At 46.0% G+C, this 25,818-nt stretch overlaps 3 protein-coding genes across 6 annotated transcripts in view; all 3 read right to left on the reverse strand.

The window, feature by feature from the left end:
* Nucleotides 1-3,360, reverse strand: part of LOC310701380 (uncharacterized protein) — a 30,441-nt gene extending 27,081 nt beyond the window's left edge. For both annotated transcript variants that reach the window (XM_083492158.1, XM_083492157.1), the window contains exon 1: nucleotides 1,797-3,360. In XM_083492158.1, the coding sequence (XP_083348284.1) occupies nucleotides 1,797-1,802 (6 nt within the window). In that variant the 5' untranslated portion in view covers nucleotides 1,803-3,360. The remainder of the gene's footprint in view (nucleotides 1-1,796) is intronic.
* GLOD5 (glyoxalase domain containing 5) lies at nucleotides 6-8,930 on the reverse strand. 2 transcript variants are annotated; one of them, XM_083493583.1, is made up of 5 exons: nucleotides 8,441-8,930; nucleotides 6,701-6,853; nucleotides 5,482-5,637; nucleotides 4,443-4,622; nucleotides 6-533 (listed from the first exon to the last, which is right to left on the reverse strand). In XM_083493583.1, exons 1-4 carry the CDS (start codon nucleotides 8,510-8,512, stop codon nucleotides 4,491-4,493), a joined length of 513 nt encoding a protein of 170 aa, XP_083349709.1. In that variant the 5' UTR covers nucleotides 8,513-8,930; the 3' UTR covers nucleotides 6-533; nucleotides 4,443-4,490. The 2 variants fall into 2 exon arrangements, with proteins under 2 accessions (XP_083349709.1, XP_083349708.1); XM_083493582.1 differs by lacking the exon at nucleotides 6-533 and having other exon boundaries at nucleotides 3,505-4,622; nucleotides 8,441-8,928.
* Nucleotides 8,931-9,782: 852 nt separating this feature from the next.
* Nucleotides 9,783-23,271, reverse strand: LOC310701357 (uncharacterized protein). Of its 2 annotated transcripts, none has more exons than XM_083492125.1 (6): nucleotides 22,719-23,271; nucleotides 19,250-19,341; nucleotides 17,285-17,414; nucleotides 16,240-16,350; nucleotides 13,521-15,183; nucleotides 9,783-11,307 (listed from the first exon to the last, which is right to left on the reverse strand). In XM_083492125.1, the coding sequence occupies exons 2-5, from the start codon at nucleotides 19,322-19,324 to the stop codon at nucleotides 13,547-13,549; spliced, it is 1,953 nt and encodes a 650-aa protein (XP_083348251.1). In that variant the 5' UTR covers nucleotides 19,325-19,341; nucleotides 22,719-23,271; the 3' UTR covers nucleotides 9,783-11,307; nucleotides 13,521-13,546. The 2 variants fall into 2 exon arrangements, with proteins under 2 accessions (XP_083348251.1, XP_083348250.1); XM_083492124.1 differs by having other exon boundaries at nucleotides 9,787-11,307; nucleotides 13,521-15,180.
* Between the last annotated feature and the right edge of the window lie 2,547 nt (nucleotides 23,272-25,818).

A 25,818-nucleotide genomic window follows, 5' to 3' on the forward strand; every position in this document is an offset into this window, starting at 1 on the left:
CAAAGACAGAGAGACCCCCATCTCATTTCCCACAAATGTTTTCAAGAGTAGAGACATCACCTTGCCAACAAAGGTCCATATAGTAAAAGCTATGGTGTTCCCAGTAGTAATGTATGGAAGTGAGAGCTGGACCATAAAGAAGGCTGATCGGCGAAGAATTGATGCTTTTGAATTATGGTGCTGGAGGAGACTCTTGAGAGTCCCATGGACTGCAAGAAGATCAAACCTCTCCATTCTTAAGGAAATCAGCCCTGAGTGCTCACTGGAAGGACACATCCTGAAGCTGAGGCTCCAATACTTTGGCCACCTCATGAGAAGAGAAGACTCCCTGGAAAAGACCCTGGTGTTGGGAAAGATGGAGGGCACAAGGAGAAGGGGACGACAGAGGACGAGATGGTTGGACAGTGTTCTCGAAGCTACCAGCATGAGTTTGACCAAACTGCAGGAGGCAGTGAAAGACAGAAGTGCCTGGCGTGCTCTGGTCCAGGGGGTCACGAAGAGTTGGACACGACTAAACGACTAAACAACAACAACAGGGCCCAGACCTGGAACAGGAAGCAGCTGTCCCAGAAGGCACCTTGCCCCACTGACTCAGCCCAGACTCTCCCCATCTTCCCACATCCACGACTCCCCTCCTGTCCCGGCCCTTGATTAAAAAAAAGTTGCTTCTGGAATGTGCCACCTCAGGCTGCAGGTGGAGCAGTCTTTCCACACAGCACAATGCCAGTGGTAGAATAGACTACAACACTAGGGTCACTTCTGCAAGGCCCGCAGGTGGCTTTTGACAGGTGAGCTGGACATGTCATGTGATTGACAGGTGGGTTGCCCCGCCCATCTGTCAAAGGTTGCCCCTGAGGAAGATCTTTATCTCACCCCCTAGAGAAAAAATGTCCCCCTTGCCCAGCTTTAAAGCATTGAAATTATGAGCAAACACAGCCACCAGCTGTGTTAAGAGAGTAGATTTAGAGCATCAGCACTTGAATATACGAGGTTCTGTCCAGGTTCAGAACATCAGGGGGGCTTTCCGGCCAGGTGTGTGTTGTGAGATCGATGCTCTACCTCTTCCACATGCAAATTCCCCACAGTATCTATGTAGCACTGCTCATATTAAAAGCACTATCTGATATTTCTCTCCCACCCACCTCCCATTTAATCCAGATTTGCCATTTCCTAATAAAATCCAATAACTCGTTGTTGTTGCTTTTTTTAAGAAAAGCCCCGTTTGTGATATCTAAACAATAATAAATAATAATAATAATTTTTTATTTATATCCTGCCCTCCCCAGCCGAAGCCGGGCTCAGGGCAGCTAGCAACAATAAAATAATACAACAATAATACAAACAAATTGCAAAATTAACCCCCCATTACTTGGAACTGTCCCCTTCCTTTAACAACAAACAGAAGTGCGCTGAGATCACATGCATGCAAGGCACCTTTAAGGGCTGGTTTTTTTCCAAGAAGAAGAAGAAGAAAGCTCCTCCAGGAATTACAGCGGTCTGAACGTTTATCTCTTTTTTTCTTTTCTCTATCCACACCTCCCCCCCCCTCCTCCGCCATTTTTTGAGGTCACATTTGGTCTTTTCTCATCATTTCCCTCTCTTCCCAAGTACATAAAGGGATGCAAAGTGCAGCCGCTTCCTATTCCCTTCTGCATCGAAAAGCAAAATAAAAACAATAAAATCAATACTGGGGACCCACCAAACAAAGGAAGGAGTCAGCCCCAATTCCCCACGCTATGCAAATATAAAGCAGCTCCTTGCACACTCCTTCCAAGTGATGCATTTTCCACGCTTACCTCCATTTAGGACCCGGGAGATAAAGATGTTTTTCTTTCCCGCAGTTTCTTGCTCTTGGGAACTCAGAGAATGCCCACCTGGCTCTGCTGCCCTGGGTGGAATGTTGCGCTCTGACGTCTCCCGCCCCCTGTCCCCATCTCAGCCAATCACTCGGCACCTTCGCCACCCTCTCAAGCCAATGGGCAGGCCGCATTCCCGATGGCTGCTGGGAAATGTAGTCTTTTTCTTCTTCTTCCTCCAGGGCAACATTTTCGCAGGGACTTGAAGGTGTTCGCAGACGGGGATCTGCGCTGCACTATTGTTTTGCTGGCCTTGCTGCAAAGAAGCTGTGGCTTAGGGCTCCACTCTGTTGGGGGCCCCCCAAAAAAAATTCAAAGGAAAAAAACAACTGGATGTACATTTCCAGAATATAAGATAAAACACAAATAAAATAAAACCTACATACAGAAACAGTGGTTTTGTGTTGTGTAGGCTCCTATGGTGTAAGTAATGGACCCTGCTGCTAGCCTACTCCCTAAAATATCACTGGTTTGCTCATTTCTATATATAGGGTGCCTACATTCTGCTATTTATAATTATTAGTAGATTGCATCATATATTTACACCTATTAAATATACCTATCCTTTGGTAATTCTTCACAGAACTCTAGCCCAATGGTTGCCATCAATTTGATTTGAATTGATTTTATAATGAATTGATTTTAGCCGCTCTGAGCCCAGTTTTGGCTGGGGAAGGCGGGTTATAAATATTTTTTAAAAAATCTTTATTATTATCATCATCATCATCATCATTTCATGTTATAGGAAATTTCTAGATACCAGATTATGAAATTGTGTTTCTAAAGGAACTTTTGTTATTGCCCAGTGCCAATGTGTTTGCATTATTATGTTTGTTAGGAACAGAAAATCATTTTAAGTTTTTTGGTTTTTTTAAAAAAAGAAAGGTAAAGGACCCCTGACAGTTAACTCCACTTGCGAACAACTCTGGGGTTGCAGCACTCATCTCGCTTTACTGGCCAAGGGAGCCAATGTTTGCCCACAGACAGTTTTTCCGGGTCACGTGGCCAGCATGACTAAGCCGCTTCTGGCGAAACAGAGCAGCGCACGGAAATGCCGTTTACCTTCCCGCCAGAGTGGTACCTATTTATCTACTTGCACTTTGACGTGCTTTCGAACTGCTAGGTTGGCAGGAGCAGGGACCAAGCACCGGGAGCTCACCCCGTCACAGGGATTTGAATCGCCAATCTTCCAATCGGCAAGCCCTAGGCTCTGTGGTTTAACCCACAGCGCCACCCGCGTCCTCATTTTAAGTTAGAGCTTCATAATTATTTCACTATTAATATACTTCTTCGTAATTGCATTTCACTATTAAAATTCTTCTTAATTGCATTTCAGTTCGACAATTACTTTGATAAAATACATATTTTGTCCATAAATTACCATATTACCATATTTTGTCCATAAATTACCATGTCCAACCAGTAGATCACGATCTACAGTGGTACCTTGGTTCTCAGACGCCTTGGTTCCCAAACGCAGAAAACCCAGAAGTAAGTGTTCCAGTTTTCAAACATTTTTCAGAAGCCGAACATCCGATGTGGCTGTCGGCTATTGTTTCTGGGACGCCTGCACCAATCAGAAGCTGTGCTTTGTTTTTTGAACATTTCGGAAGTCAACCCGACTTCCGGAATGGATTAAATTTGGCACTTTTGGTTTTGCTATTTATTTTGCTTTTTTGAGGCTTTTTCAGTTAATTTGTTTTTGTGACTGTGACTCTCCACTATGACCTGTCCATCTTGGGTGGCCCTGCATGGCAGAGTTCATAGCTTCTCTGAGTTATTCAAGCCCCTTCACCACAACAAAGCATGCAGATGACACAACCTTGATGGCAGAAAGGGAGGAGGAATTAAAGAACCTCTTAATGAGGGTGAAAGAGGAGAGTGCAAAATATGGTCTGAAGCTCAACATCAAAAAAACGAAGATCATGGCCACTGGTCCCATCACCTCCTGGCAAATAGAAAGGGAAGAAATAGAGGCAGTGAGAGACTTTACTTTCTTGGGCTCCATGATCACTGCAGATGATGACAGCAGTCACGGAATTAAAAGACGCCTGCTTCTTGGGAGAAAAGCAATGACAAACCTAGACAGCATCTTAAAAATCAAGAGACATCACCTTGCCAACAAAGGTCCGTATAGTTAAAGCTATGGTTTTCCCAGTAGTGAGGTATGGAAGTGAGAGCTGGAACATAAAGAAGGCTGATCGCCGAAGAAAAGATGGTTTTGAATTATGGTGCTGGAGGAGACTCTTGAGAGTCCCATGGACTGAAAGATCAAACCTCTCCATTCTGAAGGAAATCAGCCCTGAGTGCTCACTGGAAGGACAGATCCTGAAGCTGAGGGTCCAATACTTTGGCCACCTCATGAGAAGAGAGGACTCCCTGGAAAAGACCCTGATGTTGGGAAAGATGGAGGGCACAAGGAGAAGGGGACGACAGAGGACGAGATGGTTGGACAGTGTTCTTGAAGCTACTAACATGAATTTGACCAAACTGCGGGAGGCAGTGGAAGACAGGAGTGCCTGGCGTGCTCTGGTCCATGGGGTCATGAAGAGTCGGACACAACTAAACGACTAAACAACAACAAACAGTCATTTAGTGTCACTTTCCATTATTTCTCTCTGGAAATTGGAAATTTCACAAGTCACTCCCACCATAGTTGCAGACTTCCAGCAGGTTATGGTCCGGGTCTCGGAAATAAACAGATTTTATTGGGCCAAGCGCCCCAGTTCTGGCGACTGGGCCTTCTTCAATGCTGACCCCACATACCTAAAAAAAGCGACAGGGGAGGAAATGAAGGAAATGAAAATGAATGAAATTAAATGAATGAAAAAATCTAAAATTCCATCAAAAGCATCAAGGGCCATTTGCAACGTCACACTGCTCCTGCAATGCCAATTCCCAGCCTCTTTTTAAATTGAGTGTTACAACTATTCCATTCATTGTTAAAAATAAAATAACAACTAAAAAAACAGTAAAAAACACACACACGAGAAACACCAGAACCTGATAGTAAGATTCAACAAATAATAATAATAATAATAATAATAATAATAATAATAATAATAATATATTTCTACCCCACCCATCTGGCCACTCATTGTTAAAAATAAAATAACAAATTAAAAAATGTTATTATTTTTCTGCTGTACTTTATTGGAAGGAGAAAAACAATCATTTCTGTAACAACGAAACAATGTATGTAACTAAAACAATAACATGATAGCAATGTTTGTTAACTGATGTGGTTAAATCATTTCCCCCCCCCAAAAAACACAAAACTTGGAGTTTTAGCACACATGAAAAACTTTAAACAAATCCTTATTTCCTGATGAATAGCCTTTGGACTATAATGTAACTGAAATAGAAAACTATCTTTGGAAAGATTTTTTCCTCCAAAAGCATTTTATTTTTTAAAAAAACACAATTTAAAATTTAAAAAGTCCGATTTAAATTTAAAAAACCCGATTTAAATAAAAAAATATGATTTAAATTTTAAAAATCCGACTTAAATTTAAAAAACCAATTTAAATAAAAAAGCCGATTTAAAATGTAAAAATAGGTTATTTATTTTTTAAAAAACACATTGATTTTTATCCACCCTGGTTGCAGCCCCTGCCTGACTGACCTTCAGGTGTTCCACCAGCTGTTCCAGAGGCATCTCTGTGACGAGGCAGAGGTCCAAAGAGCCAGGGGTCAGCCGGTGGGCTTTGGGTTCGAATTCCTTCCCCACCTCGTGAAGGTTGAACTTCTGCTGGCCAAAATGCAGAGCTTGACGGTTTCCCTGTGGAGGCAAAACGTAGACAGAAATGACGAGGAGGGAGACAAGAGGGACTGGGCTTGGCAAATACAGCATTTGATCATGGTAGAGATACAGTGGTGCCTCGCAAGACGAAAAGAATCCGTTCTGTGATTCTCTTCGTCTAGCGGTTTTTTCGTCTTGCGAAGCAAGCCCATTGACGGATTAGCGGATTAGCGCTATTAGCGCTTTTAGCGGCTTATCTGCTGATCGGATCAGCTGATAAACGGCTTAGCGGCTTAGAAAAAGGGGGGAAGGGGGGGGAACCCGCAGGAACTCGCGAGACATTTTCGTCTTGCGAAGCAAGCCCATAGGAAATTCGTTTTGCGAAGCACCTCCAAAACGGAAAACCCTTTCGTCTAGCGAGTTTTCCGTCTTGCGAGGCATTCGTCTTGCGGGGCACCACTGTATACCCGTTCCGGAATTCTGTTCCAAACCTGAGGCACGCTTTCCCATTGGAAAAAAAAAAGCAAAATGTCCGTGACCAGAAAGAGGAGGAGTATCAGGAAGAGTGGAATAAATTTAAAGATTATCTAGTTAAATTTGTTAAGTTAAATTAATTGAAAATAGCTTGCAGATACTTAACTGGCTTAGGATTTTATTTATGTTAAGTGATGAATTAATATGTTTAATTCCACAAGGTGAAGATTTAAGGATGCTAATGTTTAAGTTGAATTTCGTAAGAATTGGGATTTGGGAAACTGTTAAAAGGACATGCAATGAAATTCAACCAAGGGGAAGCGAGGAAGTCACTTAACAAAGTTAATAAGTGTAATTTTCAATAAGGCTATGGTTTATGTTTGTTTGTCTTGTGTGTTTGTTTGTTTATAACATTGTGAAAACCAATAAAATTTTTGAATTAAAAAAAAATTTAAAAAAAGCAAAACGGATTAATCCATTCCAGACTTTTAAAAACAGCAATTTGAGCATGAGTTTTACTCTCTAACGAGACCGTTGATCCCTAAAACAAAAGCGATCCTCAATGGACCATACTGCAAAATAAATAACACTGTCTTGGAGGTGATAAAGGGGTCACCGTTCCCAGCACCTTGAAGGAGACGACTTCCATGCCGAGGACCCGGGAGTAGAAGGAGGCTGTGTCCTCAATGTTCCTCACTGTCATCACCAGGTGGTCCAGCCGGTGGATCAGGCCCGGCGGGGCCGCCTTGCTGCTTCGCTCCCGGGACATCTCCCGAGGAACCTGCAAAGCACAAGGAGAATTGCAACGACCCAGTGCAGGAGATTTATCAGTAAGACTTGATTTAAATCATTTTTTTACAGAAAGACTCAGTCTTGCTGGCATCCTCCTAATATTGACAAGCGGAGGAAGGTTTCATATTCGGAATAATAAAATCCCTTTTTTACAGAAAGGTTCAGCCTTTCCAGCATCATCTTAATACAGTGGTACCTCGGGTTAAATAATAATAATAATAATAATAATAATAATAATAATAATAATAATAATAATAATAATTTATTATTTATACACCTCCCATCTGGCTGGGCTTCCCCGCCACCCTGGGCAGCTTCCAAAAAAATATTAAAATACTATAATACATCAAAAATTAAAAGCTTCCCTAAATAGGGCTGCCTTCAGATGTCTTCTAAAAGTCTGGTAGTTGTTTTTCTCTTTGACATCTGGTGGGAGGGCGTTCCACAGGGAGGGCACCACTACCAAGAAGGCCCTCTGCCTGGTTCCCTGTAACTTGGCTTCTCGCAACGAGGGAACCACCAGAAGGCCCTCGGCGCTGGACCTCAGCGTCTGGGCAGAATGATGGGGGTGGAGACCCTCCTTCAGATATACTGGACCGAGGCCATTTAGGGCTTTAAAGGTCAGCACCAACTCTTTGAATTGTGCTTGGAAACATACTGGGAGCCAATGTAGATCTTTCAAGACCGGTGTTATGTGGTCTCGGCGGCTGCTCCCAGTCACCAGTCTAGTTGCTGCGTTCTGGATTAGTTGTAGTTTCCGGGTCACCTTCAAAGGTAGCCCCACGTATAGCGTATTGCAGTAGTCCAAGTGGGAGATAACCAGAGCATGCACCACTCTGGGAAGACATTCTACGTGCAGACAGGGTCTCAGCCTGCGTACCAGATGGAGCTGGTAGACAGCTGCCCTGGACACAGATTTGACCTGTGCCTCCATGGACAGCTGTGAGTCCAAAATGACTCCCAGGCATGCACCTGGTCCTTCAGGGGCACAGTTACCCCATTCAGGACCAGGGAATCTTCCACACCAGCCCACCTCCTGTCCCCCAGAAACAGTACTTCTGTCTTGTCATGATTCAACCTCAGTCTGTTAGCCGCCATCCATCCTCCAACCGCCTCCAGGCACTCACACAGGACCTTCACAGCCTTTACTGGTTCTGATTTGAAAGAGAGGTAGAGCTGGGTATCATCCGCATACTGATGAACACCCAGCCCAAACCCCCTGACAGTGGCGTAGCGTGGGGGGTGCAGGGGGGGCCGGGCGCACTGGGCGCACCATCTGGGAGTTAAGGTCAGGGGGCACAAATCCACGGGTTAGGGGACGCAAATTACTTGCCTTGCCCCGGGTTCTGACAACCCACGCTACGCCACTGCCCCCTGATGATCTCTCCCAGCGGCTGCATGTAGTTATTGAAAAGCATGGGGGAGAGGACAGAACCCTGAGGCACCCCACAGCAGTTTCAGCTTAAGAACGGACCTCCAGAACAAATTAAGTTCTTAACCCGAGGTACCACTGTATTCTAAGAGTCCATGTTCACACTTCCCATCATAGGAATAACGGTCAGGAGTCAGAAAGTACCTGGACAGGTAAGGAGGAAATTCTGCACAGCAGTTGGGGGCGAAGGAACCGGAGACTCGTCCAGCTCAGCATTTCCTGGTCTTAAGGTGGAGTTTGAACCAGTTTGGCAAATTCAGCAAGCTAAGGACGCCCTCCCTGGGTCACATGTTGGAAAAATCATTCTCAGCTCTCCCGCCAAGTAAATGATTTGCCAACCCACCAGGGTTTGGGAGACAACTTTCAGCTGGGCCTCTGTCAAGGAAACTGGGTGCTTCTTGTATTTAGAGATCGGAAAGGGAGTGCTTTTGGCAAGGCATGTGGGAGAGCCGTTTTAGGAATGTGTCAAGATATGCGGTCGCTTGAAAGAGCTCCTTGGTTTTTTTAAATGCTTCTGGGCACAGCTAGAGATGTAAAATTTCCTGGAATTTTGAAGCCCGGTGGGTGGATATCCCCCCCCCCCCCCGTTTTTTTCCGGAAAAAATGGAAATTTTGGAAATGTTGAAAACAAGTTCAGTGTGGAGTAGTTTTACAAATTGCATGAAACGCAGTGTATGCTTGCAATAAAACAGGTAACCACCCCCCTTTCCCTTGAAATAAAAAAAATACTGTAGCATTTGTGTTTGATTTTAAGAAATGTGTAATATGTTTAGGGTGTCTAAATTAGTATGGGGTAGGGAACCAATGTGTTTTGGACTTCTATTAGCCCCGGCTAATGTCTCTATGAAGAGACATAGCTTCCCAATTCTGGATCCAAGATACAAAATAGAGGATAATGGATAGAGCATTGCTAATTTACAAGTTCCCAGCCTTTGGAGGAATTTCCAAGAGCTGTTAACTTGCCCATGGTTGTATCGCCTCCACAGATAAATGGATGGATAATAGATAGATAGATAGATAGACAGACAGACAGACAGATAGATGAATGAAAGCTTAACTGGCAATATATTTAAAATCAGTGGCAGGCCTGTCCACCCAAACTTTATTTTTAATTGACTGAATAGTAATGAAAACAGCGACACTTTTTACATAATTAAAAACAATCAAATCAGATGATAATTTTAGGTTATATGTTAGTGCTTAAGTTTTAATTTATATATTTTTAAACTGTTGCTATATCTGTATTGTCCCTGTTATACCTAATTGCAAACTCAAATGTATCCCTGTTGTGTTTTATGACTGTTATGTATTGAAGTTCTGACCCTGGCCACCAGGGGTATCATGTATATAGTTTTCCCTCAGGTCCACGTCAGTTAATTTAGGCGGGAAACCCTGGGATGTTGTTGTTACAATGTTGACCGCCGGCTGCCTATAAAAGTTCAGTTCCAGCTTATTTATAAAGAACTACTTGGAGAAATCTCTGTGTCGTCTGCTTTGCCAATCCACTACCTAATAATGACTTCCTTGATATTGTATGTGGGCTGGAACTGGTCTGTGACCGAAATAATAAAAGTCATTCATTCGTTATTATTATATTTTTATTTATTTATTTATACCCCGCCCATCTGGCTGGGTTTCCCCAGCCACTCTGGGTGGCTTCCAACAAAAGATTAAAAATACATTAAAACATTAGTCATTAAAAACTTCCCTATCTTTCCTAAATATAGGGTATCCCCCCCTTTTTTTCATTCAATGACATAGAAGCATAGAATTGTAGAATTGGAAGGGACCCCGGGGGTCATAAATTCCAAACCCTTGCGACGCAGAACTCTCCACGAAAGCTTCCCTGTCAGGATGGCCATCCAACCTCTGCTTAAAAACCTCCAGTGAACGCAAGTCCACCCCCTTCCAAAGGAGCCCATTCTTACTGCCTGAAAGTTCTTCCTGATGTTTGGTCATAATCTCTTTCTTGTAACTTGAAGCCACTGGTTCGTGTCTCTCTGGAGCAGGAGAAAACAAGCTTGCTCCGTCTTCCATGGACAGCCCTTGAGATATTTGAAGATGGTTATCCTATCTCCTCTCAGTCTCCTCTTATCCAGACTACAAACCCAACTCTGACTTAAGGTCAACTACAGTGGTACCTCGGGTTACAGATGCTTCAGGTTACAGACTCCGCTAACCCAGAAATAGTACCTCGGGTTAAGAACTTTGCTTCAGGAGGAGAGCAGAAATTGCGCAGCAATGGCGCAGCGGGAGGCCCCATTAGCCAAAGTGGTACCTCAGGTTAAGAACAATTTCAGGTTAAGAACGGACCTCCAGAACGAATTAAGTTCTTAACCCAAGGTAAAGGGACCCCTGACCATTAGGTCCAGTCGTGGCCGACTCTGGGGTTGCGGCGCTCATCTCGCTTTATTGGCCGAGGGAGCCGGTGTACAGCTTCCGGGTCATGTGGTCAGCATGACTAAGCTGCTTCTGGTGAACCAGAGCAGCACACGGAAACGCCTTCTCCCTTCCCACCAGAGCGGTACCTATTTATCTGCTTGGCACTTTGACGTGCTTTCGAACTGCTAGGTTGGCAGGAGCAGGGACCGAGCAACGGGAGCTCACCCCATTGTGGGGATTCGAACCACCGACCTTCTGATCAGCAAGTCCTAACAGCAGACAATTTGCTATAATAATTTAGAACTCCTTCTTTTTTGTCACTTTAATAAAGATATGCTTTTAGTGATTAACGGCATCCTACCCAAATCTTGTCTGAAGTGCCGGTAGATAGCAATAAAAGCATCAGTCTATAAACACACACATACACACTCCCAGGTTAAATGTACTTTCAGACATGCGTCAAACACTCATAACGCCTCCCCTTTGCAGAAATTTGTTGATTCTCAACCATCTTTTTGGCACAGCCTGTTTCCTCAGACAATATTCTTTCTCGAGTGGCTTCTCTATCTTCTCCCAAAACTCAGTGCTCCCATGGACTTCGCAGAAGAGCATTTCTCTCGGATAAGATGCTGGGATGAAGAAATAGAAATAGAATTAGATTACTGCAACACATTATAGAAAAGGCTGCCTCTGAAAAGACAGGCGTAATATTTTACAACAAACAACATGGACAGAATAATTGCCACACACAGGAAGAGCAAGGATATAGCTTGAACGCTTCCCCTGTAGCTTTATAAATCATTTAATACGAATGGAAGTCGTTAACATTGTGGTTGTTGTATAAGGGATTGTTATTTTGACTGGGGTGTAATTGAAATTAGTAAGATTTTGGAACGCAGAAATAAAGTAAATCATCAAACCATCAATTCTAGCACGCCAGGGGGGCGGCACCTAAATTATATAATTTGGTATCTGAATGATTGGTATTAGTAATTGTATTATAATTTGGCATTGTTATAATGAGGCTACTATTAGATTATTGTAATTGAAAACTAACAAAAAACATAATCTAATTTATGTATATATATATAACGCCAATCCTGGCCCAACTACATTGGCTGCCAATTAGTTTCCAGGCCCGATTCAAAGTGCTGGCTTTGACTCATAAAGGCTGGAATGACTCAGAGCCACAGTACCTCAAGGTCTGACTCTCCCCAGACCTTGTGATCATCATCTGAGGTCCTTCTTTGTGTGCCTCCTCTGTGAGAGGTCGTAAGGGAGGCAACACGAGAACGGGGCCTTTTTTTCAGTGGCTCCCCACTTGTGGAATGCTCTCCCCAGAGAGGTTTGCCTGGCACCTGCGTTACATATCTTTTAGAAGAAGAGTTTGGATTTGATATCCCGCCTTTCACTCCCCTTCAGGAGTCTCAAAGCGGCTAACAATCTCCTTTCCCTTCCTCCCCCACAACAAACACTCTGTGAGGTGAGTGGGGCTGAGAGACTTCAGAGAAGTGTGACTGGCCCAAGGTCACCCAGCAGCTGCATGTGGAGGAGCGGGGAAGCGAACCCGGTTCACCAGATTACGAGTCTACCGCTCTTAACCACTACACCACACTGGCTCATATCTTTTAGGTTGAGGCAAAAACATTATTTTCCTCCCAGGCCTTTGGCTAATTAAATAATCTATGGCCTTTTAAACTGGGGGGGGGGGGGACTGTTCTTGATTTTTATTACGCTATATATGGCCATGTATTTATATTGCAAATCACCCTATCAACTTTGGATGAAGTATGGTGTAGAAATGAAATGAAATGAATAAATAAATAAATAAATAAATAAATAAATAAATAATAGGTAAACATTTCGAGCTAAATCTGATCTTCCCATTCCACAGAATGAAGATTGGAATCCTAGACTCTACTGCTTCAGACTGAGGACATGGGAGGAGTCAGCCAAAAATATTTCCCCATGTAAAAAAAGAAGAAAGAAAGAAAAAACTCTTTCTTCATGAAGTAAACTAGCTCATCAGGTTAATTTTGGCCTTTGGCTAATTAAACAATCTGTGACTTTTTCAAAACAGAGACACCACCTTGCCAACAAAGGTCTGTATAGTTAAAGCTATGGTTTTCCCAGTAGTAATGTATGCAAGTGAGAGCTGGACCATAAAGAAGGCTGATCGCCGAAGAACTGATGCTTTTGAATTCTGGTGCTGGAGGAGACTCTTGAGAGTCCCATGGACTGCAAGAAGATCAAACCTCTCCATTTTTAAGGAGATCAGCCCTGAGTGCTCAGTGGGAGGACAGATCCTGAAGCTGAGGCTCCAATACTTTGGCCACCTCATGAGAAGAGAAGACTCCCTGGAAAAGACCCTGATGTTGGGAAAGATGGAGGGCACAAGGAGAAGGGGACAACAGAGGACGAGATGGTTGGACAGTGTTCTCAAAGCTACCAGCATGAGTTTGACCAAGCTGCGGGAGGCAGTGGAAGACAGGAGTGCCTGGCGTGCTCTGGTCCAGGGGGTCACGAAGAGTCGGACACGACTAAACAACTAAACAACAACAACAATGGCCTTTTAAACTACTTTTGACTTCGTATTGTCTGACTTCGTTACTATGTTATGTACTTTTGTGTTTTCATATTGCAAACCATCCTGTGATATTTGTATGAAGAATAGTATAGAAATGAAACTAACTAATCAATCAATTAATCAATTAATTAAAGAAGAATGATCATTTAAGGCAGGTCGTATTGATCTGCTCAGCAGTGGAGAATCTCTGCCCCATAGGCATAATTAGGCCAGTCAAAATTATAACATGTGGAAATAAATATAACAATGTCTCACCTGGTGTTCTCAGGTGTGAAGAATCTCTACTGGGATGAATATTCATGAGGTCCGTCATCTGCATGAGCTGCCTGGTGTCTGAGAAGGGCTGATTTCAAAGAAAAACATTCCCTACACTTTAAGCACTTATACGGCTTCTTGCCAGTGTGGAGTCTCTGGTGGTTTTTGAGGTATGACGTCCGAGCAAAACATTTCCCGCACTCCGCGCATTTAAAGGGTTTCTCTCCCGTGTGGATCCTCTGGTGCATTACGTATTGTGATTTGCAAGCAAAACATTTCCCACACTCCACACATTTATAAGGTTTCTCTCCTGTGTGGGCCTTGTGGTGCTTCACGAGACTAGATTTCACAGTGAAACACTTCCCACACTCCAGGCATTTGAACGGCTTTTCCCCTGTATGGACTCTCAGGTGTGTCTGGAGATTTGATTTGTTAGCAAAAGCCTTGCCGCACTCTTTGCATGTGTAGGGTTTCTCTCCCGTGTGGATTCTTTGATGTTCCACAAGACGGGACTTGAGATTAAAACATTTCCCGCACTCCAAACATTTAAAGGGCTTCTCTCCCGTGTGAACGCTTTTGTGGATTGTGAGGTGCGATTTCTGACCAAAGCACTTCCCACACTCCAAACACTTATGTGGTTTCTTTCCCCCGTGGACTCTCTGGTGGTTCGCGAGATGCAACTTCCAGGAGAAGCATTTCCCACACTCCAAACATTTGTACAGTTTCTCCCCTCTGTGGACCCTCTCGTGGCTGCGGAGGTGCGATTTCCGAGCAAAACATTTCCCGCACTCGGAGCATTTGCACGCTTCCTCAGTCGCGTGGCTTCTCTGGTGCAGAGTGAGGTTTGATTTCCAAGCAAAACACTTCCCACACTGCACGCATTTGTAGGTTTTCTCGCCGGTGTGGACCCTCTGGTGTCCCGTAAAGGCAGAGGAATCAGCAAAGCATTTCCCACACGCCAGGCATTTGAAAGGTTTCTCTCCCGTGTGGGTTCGGCGGTGGATCGTGAGGTGTGATTTCTGGGCAAAGGACTTCTCGCAGTCCACGCATTCGAAAGGTTTCTCTCCCGTGTGGGTTCGGCAGTGCATCACGAGGTACGATTTGTGAGCGAAACATCTGCCGCATTCCAAGCACTCGTGCGATTTCTCTCCGGTGTGAACCCTCCGGTGGCTCACAAGCTTCGATTTGTGGGCGAAGCCTTTGCCGCAATCCAAGCACTGAAATGGCTTCTCTCCCGTGTGGATTCGCTGGTGCATCATGAGGTACGATTTCTGAGCAAACGTTTTGCCACATTCGGAGCACTCATACGGCTTCTCTCCAGTGTGGACACTCTGGTGCCTGTTGAGTTTTGGCTTTTCAGCAAAGCGCATTCCACACTCCAAGCATTGGTGAGGTTTCTCTCCCGTGTGGACTCTCTGGTGTATCACAAGCGGCCATTTCCAAGCGAAACGTTTCCCACACTCGGAGCATTCGTACGGTTTTTCTCCTGTGTGGACTCTCTGGTGCTCCACGAGCTTTGATTTCCGAGCAAAGCATTTCCCACAGTCCAAGCATTTGTTCAGTTTCTCTCCTTCCATCATTTGCTGGCAATTGGCAAGGGTTGGTATCTGCGTTAACTGCAACCCCCACGTGAAATATAAATTCTTTTGATTGCACAGACCTGCTGAGATATGGGGGAAATAGTAAGAAAAATATTTATTTTGGAGGATAAAGAAGATTGAAACATGTTAAGAGTTAGAAGGTGGAAATTCAGCTACTAACATAAAGTCATGAAGAGGCCCATCAACACCCACCTCTTCCTTCTCCCACAATGGCAGTACAGTCATACAGTGGTACCTCTGGATACGAAAAGGATCCGTTCAGGAGCCCCGTTCATATCTAGAAGCAAACATAACTAGCGACGGCACGTCTGCGCATGCACGCGTCGCTTTTCCCTGCTTCCGCAAATGACGTCATATTGAGCGTCTGGGCACGCGAAAGTGGTGAAACCCGGAAGTAACACGCTCCTTTACTTCCGGGTTGCCGCATAGCGCAACTCCAACGTGCTCAACCCGAAGCGCATTCAACCCGAGGTATGACTGTACCTTGGTTTTCCAATTTAGTCCATTCTGGGAGTCCGTTGAACTCCCAGAACAGTTCAAAAACCAAGGCGCGGCTTCGAGTTCAAAGGCGTTCAACTTCCGAGGTTCAACTGTATATCAAACACTAAAAAAGGTAAAGTGACCCCTGTTAGGTCCAGTCACGGACGACTCTGGGGTTGCGGCACTCATCTCGCTTTACTGGCCGAGGGAGCCGGCGTACAGCTTCCAAGTCATGTGGCCAGCATGACTAAGCCGCCTCTGGCGAACCAGAGCAGCGCACGGAAACGCCATTTACCTTCCCACTGGAGTGGTAGCTATTTATCTACTTGCACTTTGACGTGCTTTTGAACTGCTAGGTGGGCAGGAGCAGGGATTGAGCAACGGGAGCTCACCCTGTCGCGGGGATTCGAACCGCCGACCTTCTCCACCCTAGGCTCTGTGGTTTAACCCACAGCGCCACCCGCATCCCTATATCAAACACTAACTCCTCTCAAAGTATAAATATAATGAAGCTTAAGGTCTAGATGCTGTGCAATAATTAAATTAGGAGGAAATCCTAACATTTTAAAAGGATAATGGCCAGATTTCCCAGAAATCTGGAAAGAGTCTTGGTCTCCTGGTTTCCCAAAACCCCTCACCTGAGTTGGAGCTGGAACTCTCTGTTTCATCCAAGTCCTGAGAATCTGGCACCCAGAGCTCTCCCCCTTTTTCCAGCTGGCAAATAAGTTCAGGTTTGGCAAATGGAGATCCTTCCCAGGAAAGAAAAGCAGAGAATGTCTAAGGATGTGGTCAACCCCCACAAACTCATCCTATGACCCCCGCAAAGCGGCTCCGGAAAACAAGCCCCAAAACTACCTTTCACAACACAACTCACCATCAAATACATAGCTGAATTTCCTGAATCTATAAAAATAACAGCAAATTATTATTTTTTTAAATATCCCTGAATGCCTCTTCTTTCCTTTCCGGGTTGAACTGTGTATTGTTACAGTAACTTAAAGGTCAGAAGACTTTTTCCTAGGCAGCATGTTGGCTATTGTATTTGTTTACCCACTATATCATGGGTAGGCAAACTAAGGCCCGGGGGCCGGATCCGGCCCAATTGCCTTCCAAATCCGGTCTGCGGACGGTCTGGGAATCAGCATGTTTTTACATGAGTAGAATGTGTGCTTTTATTTAAAATGCATCTCTGGGCTATTTGTGGGGCATAGGAATTCATTCATTCCCCCCCCAAAAAAAAATATAGTCCAGCCCCCCACAAGGTCTGAGGGATAGTGGACCGGCCCCCTGCTGAAAAAGTTTGCCGATCCCTGCACTACGTGGTTTGCCTTAAAACCGAACTCCTCCAAAATCCCTTGCCCATCTCTGCCATTTTGCACTGGTGTTACTTGGGATTTGTAACCCATTTCAATGTACAGTGGTCAGTAAGCCCTGTAAATCCCTGACCCCATGTGTACGGCCTTAAATGATTTTAAAAATGCTAAAGAGTGGGGCAGATGCATGAACAATGTAATGTCTTGGTCTTCCCTCAGAATAGCCTGCCGTGACATTGCAAGAAGGTAAGTATATCATGCAATCTGACCTTAAAAAACCTTAAGAAATTAGGACATTAATAAATACATAAAGTCGTTATTTGCCCTGAAGACATCCAGCTGTTTCGTAAAGAAGACAGAAGCTCCTTACCCAACGAGGCCACGTTCCCATAATTCTCCAACATGACATGCCTGTACAAGGCCCTTTGGTCAGGATCCAGCAGAGCCCCCTGGCTCGCCGTGAAATACACAGCCACATCTTCAAAGGTCACCACCGGCCCCTGAGAGGACAAAGAGACCCTCATCTCATTTCTCACATATGGTTTCAAAAGGATAAGGTAAATGTAAAGGACCCCTGACAGTTAAATCCAGTCGCAAATGACTCTGGGGTTGCAGTGCTCATCTCGCTTACTGGCCGAGGGAGCCGATATTTGTTTGCAGACAGTTTTTCTGGGTCATGTGGCCAGCATGACTAAGCCGCTTCTGGCAAAACCAGAGCAGCGCACGGAAATGCCGTTTACCTTCCTGCCGGAGCAGTACCTATTTATCTACTTGCACTTTGACGTGCTTTTGAACTGCTAGGTTGGCAGGAGCAGGGACCGAGCAACGGGAGCTCACCCCGTCGCGGGGATTCGAACAGCCGACCTTCCGATCGGCAAGCCCTAGGCTCAGTGGTTTAGACCACAGTGCCACCTGCGTTTCAAAAGGATAGAACTCTGCAACTCTAGAATCCCTTTCAAAAGTCTGAGCCACAGACACAGAACAGAAAGTAGCCACCCCAGAGGGCATCTTACTCAGCTCAACTTACAGAAACCACTTGAAGCCACATCTACTTTTGCATTGCTCTCCAAAGCCCTAGCAACACAGGCCAATATTTTTTTCTGCCCAAAACCCCAAATGCAAAACACCAGGTTTCTGGAATGTGCCAATCCAGATCGCAGTGGGTGATCAGAATGCTCCTCCATACAAAAAACAAAACAAAACAAAATCAGTAACACATCACTTGGGAAGACTGGCAAACTAATATCAGGGTACTGGAAGAAGCAAAGATCACCAGTGTTGAAGCAAGGATTCTTCAACATCAACTTGGTTGGACTGGTCATGTTGTGCGGATGCCTGATGATTGTCTTCCAAAGCAACTACTCTATTCCGAACTTAAAAATGGAAACAGCGTAATGCTGGTGGTCAACAAAAGAGGTTTAAAGACTGTCTCAAGGCAAATCTAAAAAAATGTAGTATAAACACCGACAATTGGGAAACACTTGCCTGCGAATGCTCCAGTTGGAGAACAGCCTTTACCAAAGGTGTCATGGGCTTTGAAGACACTCAAACTCAGGACGCAAGGGAGAAAAGTGCTAAGAGGAAGGCACGCTTGATAAACCCTCACCATGAACAACTCCCACCGGGAAACCAATGTCCCCACTGTGGAAGGACGTGTGGATCCAGAAGTGGCCTCCACAATCACTTACAGACTCATTGTTAAAACCGTGTTTATGGAAGACCATCTTACTCGGCTACGAGTGATTGCCAAAGAACATGCAGAGAAAACTAGCCTAGTCATCTGACGTGTTCTAGTCTGTGAGATTTCCATGCACTATGATGTGCAGGACATTTTCTACCAGGGGGAGGGCATTCAAAATGCGGCTGTCCCGGTGCAAGCTCAGTTTTCCACACACACCCCACGTGATCTGCTTCCTGCGTAGACTTGCCCCAGATGCCTCACTCCATAAAGGGAGATCCACACACAGAAGAAAAATTTGTATTAATGGAGATTGTAAAGTGTGGGTTGTAAACATTCCCATACTTCTTGCTCTGTGAATGAGAAACGCGAATCTCCATCCATTGTCCCGGGTAAAATAGTCTGTGGATCTAGTAGGAATGTTCTTCCAGAAGTTATTTCTGCCGTAAATTGTCCCACTTACTAGACTAGATGGATCTTTTCATCCAATCCAGAAGAGGCCTTTTTACATTCACAAGGAGAGAGGGATGGAGGAAAGGAAGGAAACAAGTCGTGCATTGGGTTGTTCCCTGCCTGGTTCACTCTCATTGCATTATGTCTTCCTTTTCCCCTCCCATCTCCTCCCACCCACCCATCAACTAATGGAGGATATCCTACCTGGTTTGGCTGTTGTGCAACATCTTGCCTTGTCCTGGAAGGTGGGGGCAATCTCATTTGAGACTTGGATATCATTTTTTCACTCTGCAGGGCTAAGGAGGGTGAAGCAAAGAGAGAGGGGACATTTTCATAAGCATAAACGTTCAATGCGACATCGCATCCCCAAAACGGACAAGCAATTTGCTAACTTCACATTGTGGGAAGAAAGGAAGGGGCAAAATTCTCAATGGCTTCAGCACTGATTGCTCGGACAGTGGAAGTTGCTCCAAGTCCCAGTCACCACATGGAAGCAGTTTAAAGTCCAAATAGCTGCAGAAGATAAGGCTCAGTGTAACAGTTCCAGGACATACAGCTTGTAAGCTTTTGCAGATATGGATACAGATACATAGAATCATAGAGTTGGAATAGACCACAAGGGCCATCGAGTCCAACCCCCTGCCAAGCAAGAAACACCATCAGAGCACTCCTGACATATGGTTGTCAAGCCTCTGCTTAAAGACCTCCAAAGGAGGAGACTCCACCACACTCCTTGGCAGCAAATTCCACTGTCGAACAGCTCTTACTGTCAGGAAGTTCTTCCTAATGTTTAGGTGGAATCTTCTTTCTTGTAGTTTGGATCCATTGCTCCGTGTCCGCTTCTCTGGAGCAGCAGAAAACAACCTTTCTCCCTCCTCTATGTGACATCCTTTTATATATTTGAACATGGCTATCATATCACCCCTTAACCTCCTCTTCTCCGGGCTAAACTTGCCTAGCTCCCTTAGCCGTTCCTCATAAGGCATCGTTTCCAGGCCTTTGACCATTTTGGTTGCCCTCCTCTGGACACATTCCAGTTTGTCAGTGTCCTTCTTGAACTGTGGTGCCCAGAACTGGACACAGTACTCCAGGTGAGGTCTGACCAGAGCAGAATACAGTGGCACTATTACTTCCCTTGATCTAGATGCTATACTCCTAGATACAAGTACAGCTAAACATACAAGTACAAAGTATCTCTGTGGCTCCAAATAAACTCCAGCAATTCAAGACAGCACTGGACAAGCAACAGACTCCGACTTGCTCTGACAAACACTAATTGAGCTGAAATACATTAATCACAGATATACCTGGTGCACTGGGCTGTTATCATAGCAACTGGCTTGGCTGACCTTGCACATTTGATTAGCTCATCCATGGGGTGATTTATGCTCAGGAAGGAAATGAACCCCTTCTCAGGTCCAGTTGCTCCAACACTGATGCACTAGGAAACTTCCTTACTCTGAGTCGCACCCTTGGCTCCTCCTGTTCGTTCAGTCAAGCTGGCAATGGCTATGAGGTCCTTGCCTTCCTGCTGGAGCAAACCTAAGATTACACCTGGTACCTTCTGCCAAAAAACTATCTGTTCTACCCTTGAGTTCCCAGGTAAGACAGGTTTACCAGTTGGGACAGGATAACTCATGGAGTGGCCATCTCTCTGTGGCTGAAAGATGGAAGATTACCAGGTCTATTCCTTACATCCCACACCAAAAGCGATGTCACACTTTACAGTCACTGCAAACAGCAATTTGCCACCCAAATTACTGAGCAGGCCCATGCCCAGGTGGTAGAAAGCCCCTTGGGGATAGAAACCCACTTCTGGACAGCTGATTCTGCCATTCTGCAAGATGCACAAAAGCCAAAGAACTGGTCCATTGAAAAGGAATTGAAAACGCTCAGCCAGGAACTACTTTATTTTTATTAGGACAAGGTGCAACATCACAAAAATAGTGAGCAAGCTTTCAGCTTCTCAAGAACTCTTTTCTTCCCTTTTCTAGGAAAGACTGCATTCTCTCTACTAGGTAATACTAACAACTGGCTAACATGGAGCCTCTCTCTCTCTCTCTCAATTACAGTGGTACCCCGCAAGACGAACGCCTCGCGAGACGAAAAACTTGCAAACGAAAGGTTTTTTCGTTTTCGAGTTGCCTCGCAAGACGAATTTCCCTATGGGCTTGCTTCGCAAAACGAAGCTTGCCCCGGGGACAGCGGGTCTTCTCTTTTGAAGCAAGGGGCTGCGGGGAGATAGCGATCTCCCTGCAGCCCCTCGCTGCAAAAGACGTCCGGGGGAAGCGAAGCGCTTCGCTTCCCGCTTCCCCCGGACCTCTTCTGAAGCAAGGGGCTGGGGGGAGATAGCGATCTCCCTGCAGCCCCTTGCTGCAAAAGACGTCGGGGGAAACGGGGAAGCGAAGCGCTTCGCTTCCCGCTTCCCCCGGACCTCTTCTGAAGCAAGGGGCTGGGGGGAGATAGCGATCTCCCTGCAGCCCCTTGCTGCAAAAGACGTCGGGGGAAACGGGGAAGCGAAGCGCTTCGCTTCCCGCTTCCCCCGGACCTCTTCTGAAGCAAGGGGCTGGGGGGAGATCGCTTCTCCCGGTGCTCCGAAGCCGGGCGGGGGGCAGGGGACACCTCCCGCCGCAGCGGGGACACCTTTTGAAGGCAGGCGGGGGGGAGCAAAGACTTTGGCCCCCCGCCCGCCTTCAGAAGAGGTCCAGGACCTCTTCTGAAGGCTGGCGGGGGGCAAAAGTCTCTGTCCCCCCTGCCTGCCTTCCCAGGGGCTTTTAAATCGCCCGGACAGCGGAGAAGTCCTCCGCTGTCCGGGGCGATTTTGAAATGCCGCCCGCCAGCATTTTAAGATCGCCCGGACAGCGGAGAAGTCCTCCGCTGTCCCGGGGTTTTTTTAAATGCTGGGGGTGGAAAGAAAAGCCCTTGTCCCCCCCCCCCCCAGCCTTCAGAAGAGGTCCGGGGACAGACTGTCCCCGGACCTGGTCTGAAGGCGGTTTCCCTAGGAACGCATTAATTGATTTTCAATGCATTCCTATGGGAAACCGTGCATCGCAAGACGAAAAAACCGCAAGACGAAGAGACTTGCGGAACGAATTAATTTCGTCTTGCGAGGCACCACTGTATATTTTTATTAAGTTTCAATATTTTCAACATATACAATCCAATTTTCCCCCTTTCTCTCTCTTTTTAAACCTAAAATGTATTTCCATCTTTGCTAATCTAAACTCTGCCGTGTGTCTATTTCTCGGACTAAGGTTTCTGAGAATGCAAACTCCGTCCCTCTCTCTTTCTCGGACCTGCGCGCAATCGCAGGCAGGAAGAACCGCGGTGCGTTTCTTTGTCCAAGCGGTGGCGCTTTCCCCGGGCACAGCCTGATCCATCAAAGACCAAAATCCCCTCCCACATCGCATCTTTAAAGGAAATCCTGCAGACGCCATTTTGCCCCCCCCTCCCCATTAGACCGACTCGCCACTCCCCGCTTTGTTTAACAGCTGGAAGAAGAGCTCTGAGTAACTCGCAAGCTTGCTCGCTATTTGGGGGCGTGCGCGAGATTTTTATGTTTATGGGGTTTTTTTATAATTTGACGGATACACTCAGATTAGGAAGAAATAAAAATAAAGGTTTTTGTTTTGTTAATGCAACATGTATAATTCTAAAGGTAAACCCTACTCACCCCAAGTGAAGACGCGTCTTCTTCGCTGCTGCAGCCTCCAAGCCGGTGGAGACGATCCCAAGCAAAGGTAGCCTTGCGCGCTCTCCTCTGCGCACTCGCGCAAGCTGGAGGAGAGTCCGGCCCTTGGAGGAGCGCGAAGGGATCGGATCGGAGGCTGGGACCCGCCTCTCTTGCCTCTCTCCGAGGTGCTCCAGGCGTCGCCGGACGGAGGAAAGAGAGTCGCGCAAATAGACCCTGATCTCGGAGAGCGCGCGGGCGAGACTTATGGCATCATCGCACGCACTGCTCTGACCTTGGGGGTGATCGGTGGGATCTGATAGGAGACATGCATTTCCACGCAGGGGAAAGTTGCTCCCCGTCCCACTCAGCAAAGGTCCAAATGGTTTTCTGTTGTTGCAGAAGAGAAGGCTCAGCAAAACAGTGCGTAGATAAAGCTACAGCTTGTCGGGTTGGCAACGGATCCCGGTTGTTCCAAATGAACTCCAGCAATTCAAGACCAGCGCACTCTACATAAGGATGACGGCGCACAAACTAAGCTGAGCTATATTCATCACAGATATAGGCAATGTTAGGATATTTCCGTTCCACCTTAAAAGGGAGCAGGCTTTTGTAAGCAACAGAGTCTGCGCATGTCCTATTCACAGGATGTTTATGCTTGCTGTTTTTTCCTTTCGTTTTCTCAGTTGGCCGAAGATGCTGACACAGAACGGTCACGTTTTCTTTTGTTCTGTTAAACGCTAATAAAGTCTGAAAATTATGCTCTTCTGCGGTGCAAGCTTTTGGCTGTGTTTCTGCTGATAAACAGTGTACACCCAGCCCTGGAATGTGGCTAGGAATTTCCAGAGGCTTCGTGTCGCTAACTGCTGGATCTGCCTGTCTACGGGAGGCCGATGGATCGTCCAGAACTCAAGCTTGGGGGCTCATGATGGACACTATCTCCCTGGCAGTTTCCCAACAACAAGGTTTCGGGCCCAGATTCACGGCACCTACAGGAGAGTAAAGCTGCAACAGACTGCGTAAGAGGTATGAAGGGGGGAAAAGCGAAAGGGACGGACGCTTTTTCTGTTATACCTCGGCAAAGAGCCTTTGAACTCCGGCAAGGCTTAATTGGCCTGGGAGCCGAGCCAAAGAGTTCGTGATTAATGGGCTGCCAAGATAAGGAGTCTTTTGAAGGCATAGAAGACTCACGGCTACTGCCAAAAGCTGAAATGGAGTTTTTCCAAGCTTCTGGAGATGCTCAGTCCCTTAAGTTGGATGGGCAGAATTATGAACCCTGGGCAAAATGGTGTGAGAGTTTACTGCGTCAGTTTGGGGTGTGGCATGTTGTTTCTGAAACCCCCCCAGTTCCTCTGACAGAGAAATGGAGATCAGCTGATTCGAGAGCGATTGACATAATAGTCCTATCCGTATCTCTTGAGGAAATTAAGACGCTGGCTGGCAACACCACTGCACGTGCAATGTGGTCTGCTTTAAAAAAAGCTCACAAACCAATAATCCCAGCCCAGAGTTTGACTGCATCGGAGGTCCTAGCTGTTTCCCAGAATGCGAATGAATGCAGGGATGCTGAGGGCACCAGTTGCAAGCTGCAGGGGGAGCTGACCGTCACGTCGTCCCAGGCAGCATTCCAGCCTCCAGGGGGAGCCAAGGAGTCGGCAGCTGAGAGCTCTGTTTCTCATGGGAACCAAGGCCATCGCCTTTGCAGAGGCCGGAAAGGCAAAGGTAAACAGATGCCTACAGATGGCCAGGAGCAGAGGGAGGGTGAAGAGCCCGCGCAAGGGGAAAACAAAGCATTGTTTGCTGGCACGGCTTCACCAAAGGCTAAAGGCACGTCTGCAGATGGCCAGAAGCAGGGGGGCAAGCTGCAAAAGCCCAAACCGCTGGAAAACAAGGGTTTGCTTGCTGTAAAGACTGCTCCAACAGCCAAAGGCGACTTTGTTGTGGATTCAGGCTGCACGCGCCACATCTCCAAGGACAGGCATCTCTTTATCTCCTTCAAGCCTCAGGAAGGTGAGATCCACCTGGCTGATGGAAGGACGTTGCAAATTGCAGGAGAAGGGACTGTGAAACTTGCAAGTTTGCGCACAACCATCAGCGGTGTACTATATGTTCCAGGCGCTGCAAGCAACTTGTTGAGCGTCCCACAGCTTACTGGGCGTGGTTTTCAGATTTCCTTCAAGAGGAGCGTCTGTGTCATCAGTAAAGGCAAAGAGGACTATTTGCATGCAAAGTTTATGGATGGTTTGTTCCATATAACTTATGATGACACTGCTGTTGTGTCAAATGCTGATTCTTGTTGTGTTGCACAAACTAACAAAGTTCTTCATGCAGGTTGCATTCATGATGCGCATCGAAGATTTTGTCACCTCTCTTGGAAGGCACTGGCCAAGATGCCAGAAGTGGTTGAGGGTTTGAACATCAAACCTTGTAAATTTCACATGAAATGTGTATCTTGTGCAGAGAACAAGGTGAAGGTTGCTCCAAAAGGCAAGGAGTCTAGCAGGCAGGCTTCCAAACCCTACCAGCTAGTGCATGCAGACCTGGTTGGGCCACTAGCGCCCTCTTTAGGAGGAGCAAGGTATTTCATGATTCTGATTGATTCTTTTTCCAGGTACATTCATGTGTATTTGCTCGAACAGAAATCGCAAGCGTTTCCAAGGTTTAAGGAATTCTGTGCTTGGTTGGAAAATGTGCACGGTAAACGTATTTCTTGTTTGTTTACTGATCGGGGCGGGGAGTTTACTTCTCAGCAGTTTGAAGCTTTCCTGACTGAGAAGGGAATCCAGCATGACATGTCAACGCCCAGATCGCCATGGATGAATGGGCTTGCGGAGAGAGCAAATCAAACATTGCTGCAAGGAATCAAAACCTTGTTGCATGATGCCAATCTCCCTGATAAGTTTTGGGGGGAGGCTTTGGGGAATTTTGTTTATTCCTTTAATCGCAGATTGTCATCACCCATTGGTTGTACCCCCTATGAGAAGATGTTTGGCAAGAAACCCAACACCAAACACATGAGAATTTTTGGTTCAGACATGTGGGTACGCACACAACAAACCAACAAGCTTGGGAAGCGTGGGGCACATGGTTTGTTCATGGGGTA

Source organism: Podarcis liolepis, assembly GCF_965112155.1.
Source record: "Podarcis liolepis genome assembly, chromosome: 2".
In the NCBI taxonomy this organism is placed as follows: domain Eukaryota; kingdom Metazoa; phylum Chordata; class Lepidosauria; order Squamata; family Lacertidae; genus Podarcis; species Podarcis liolepis.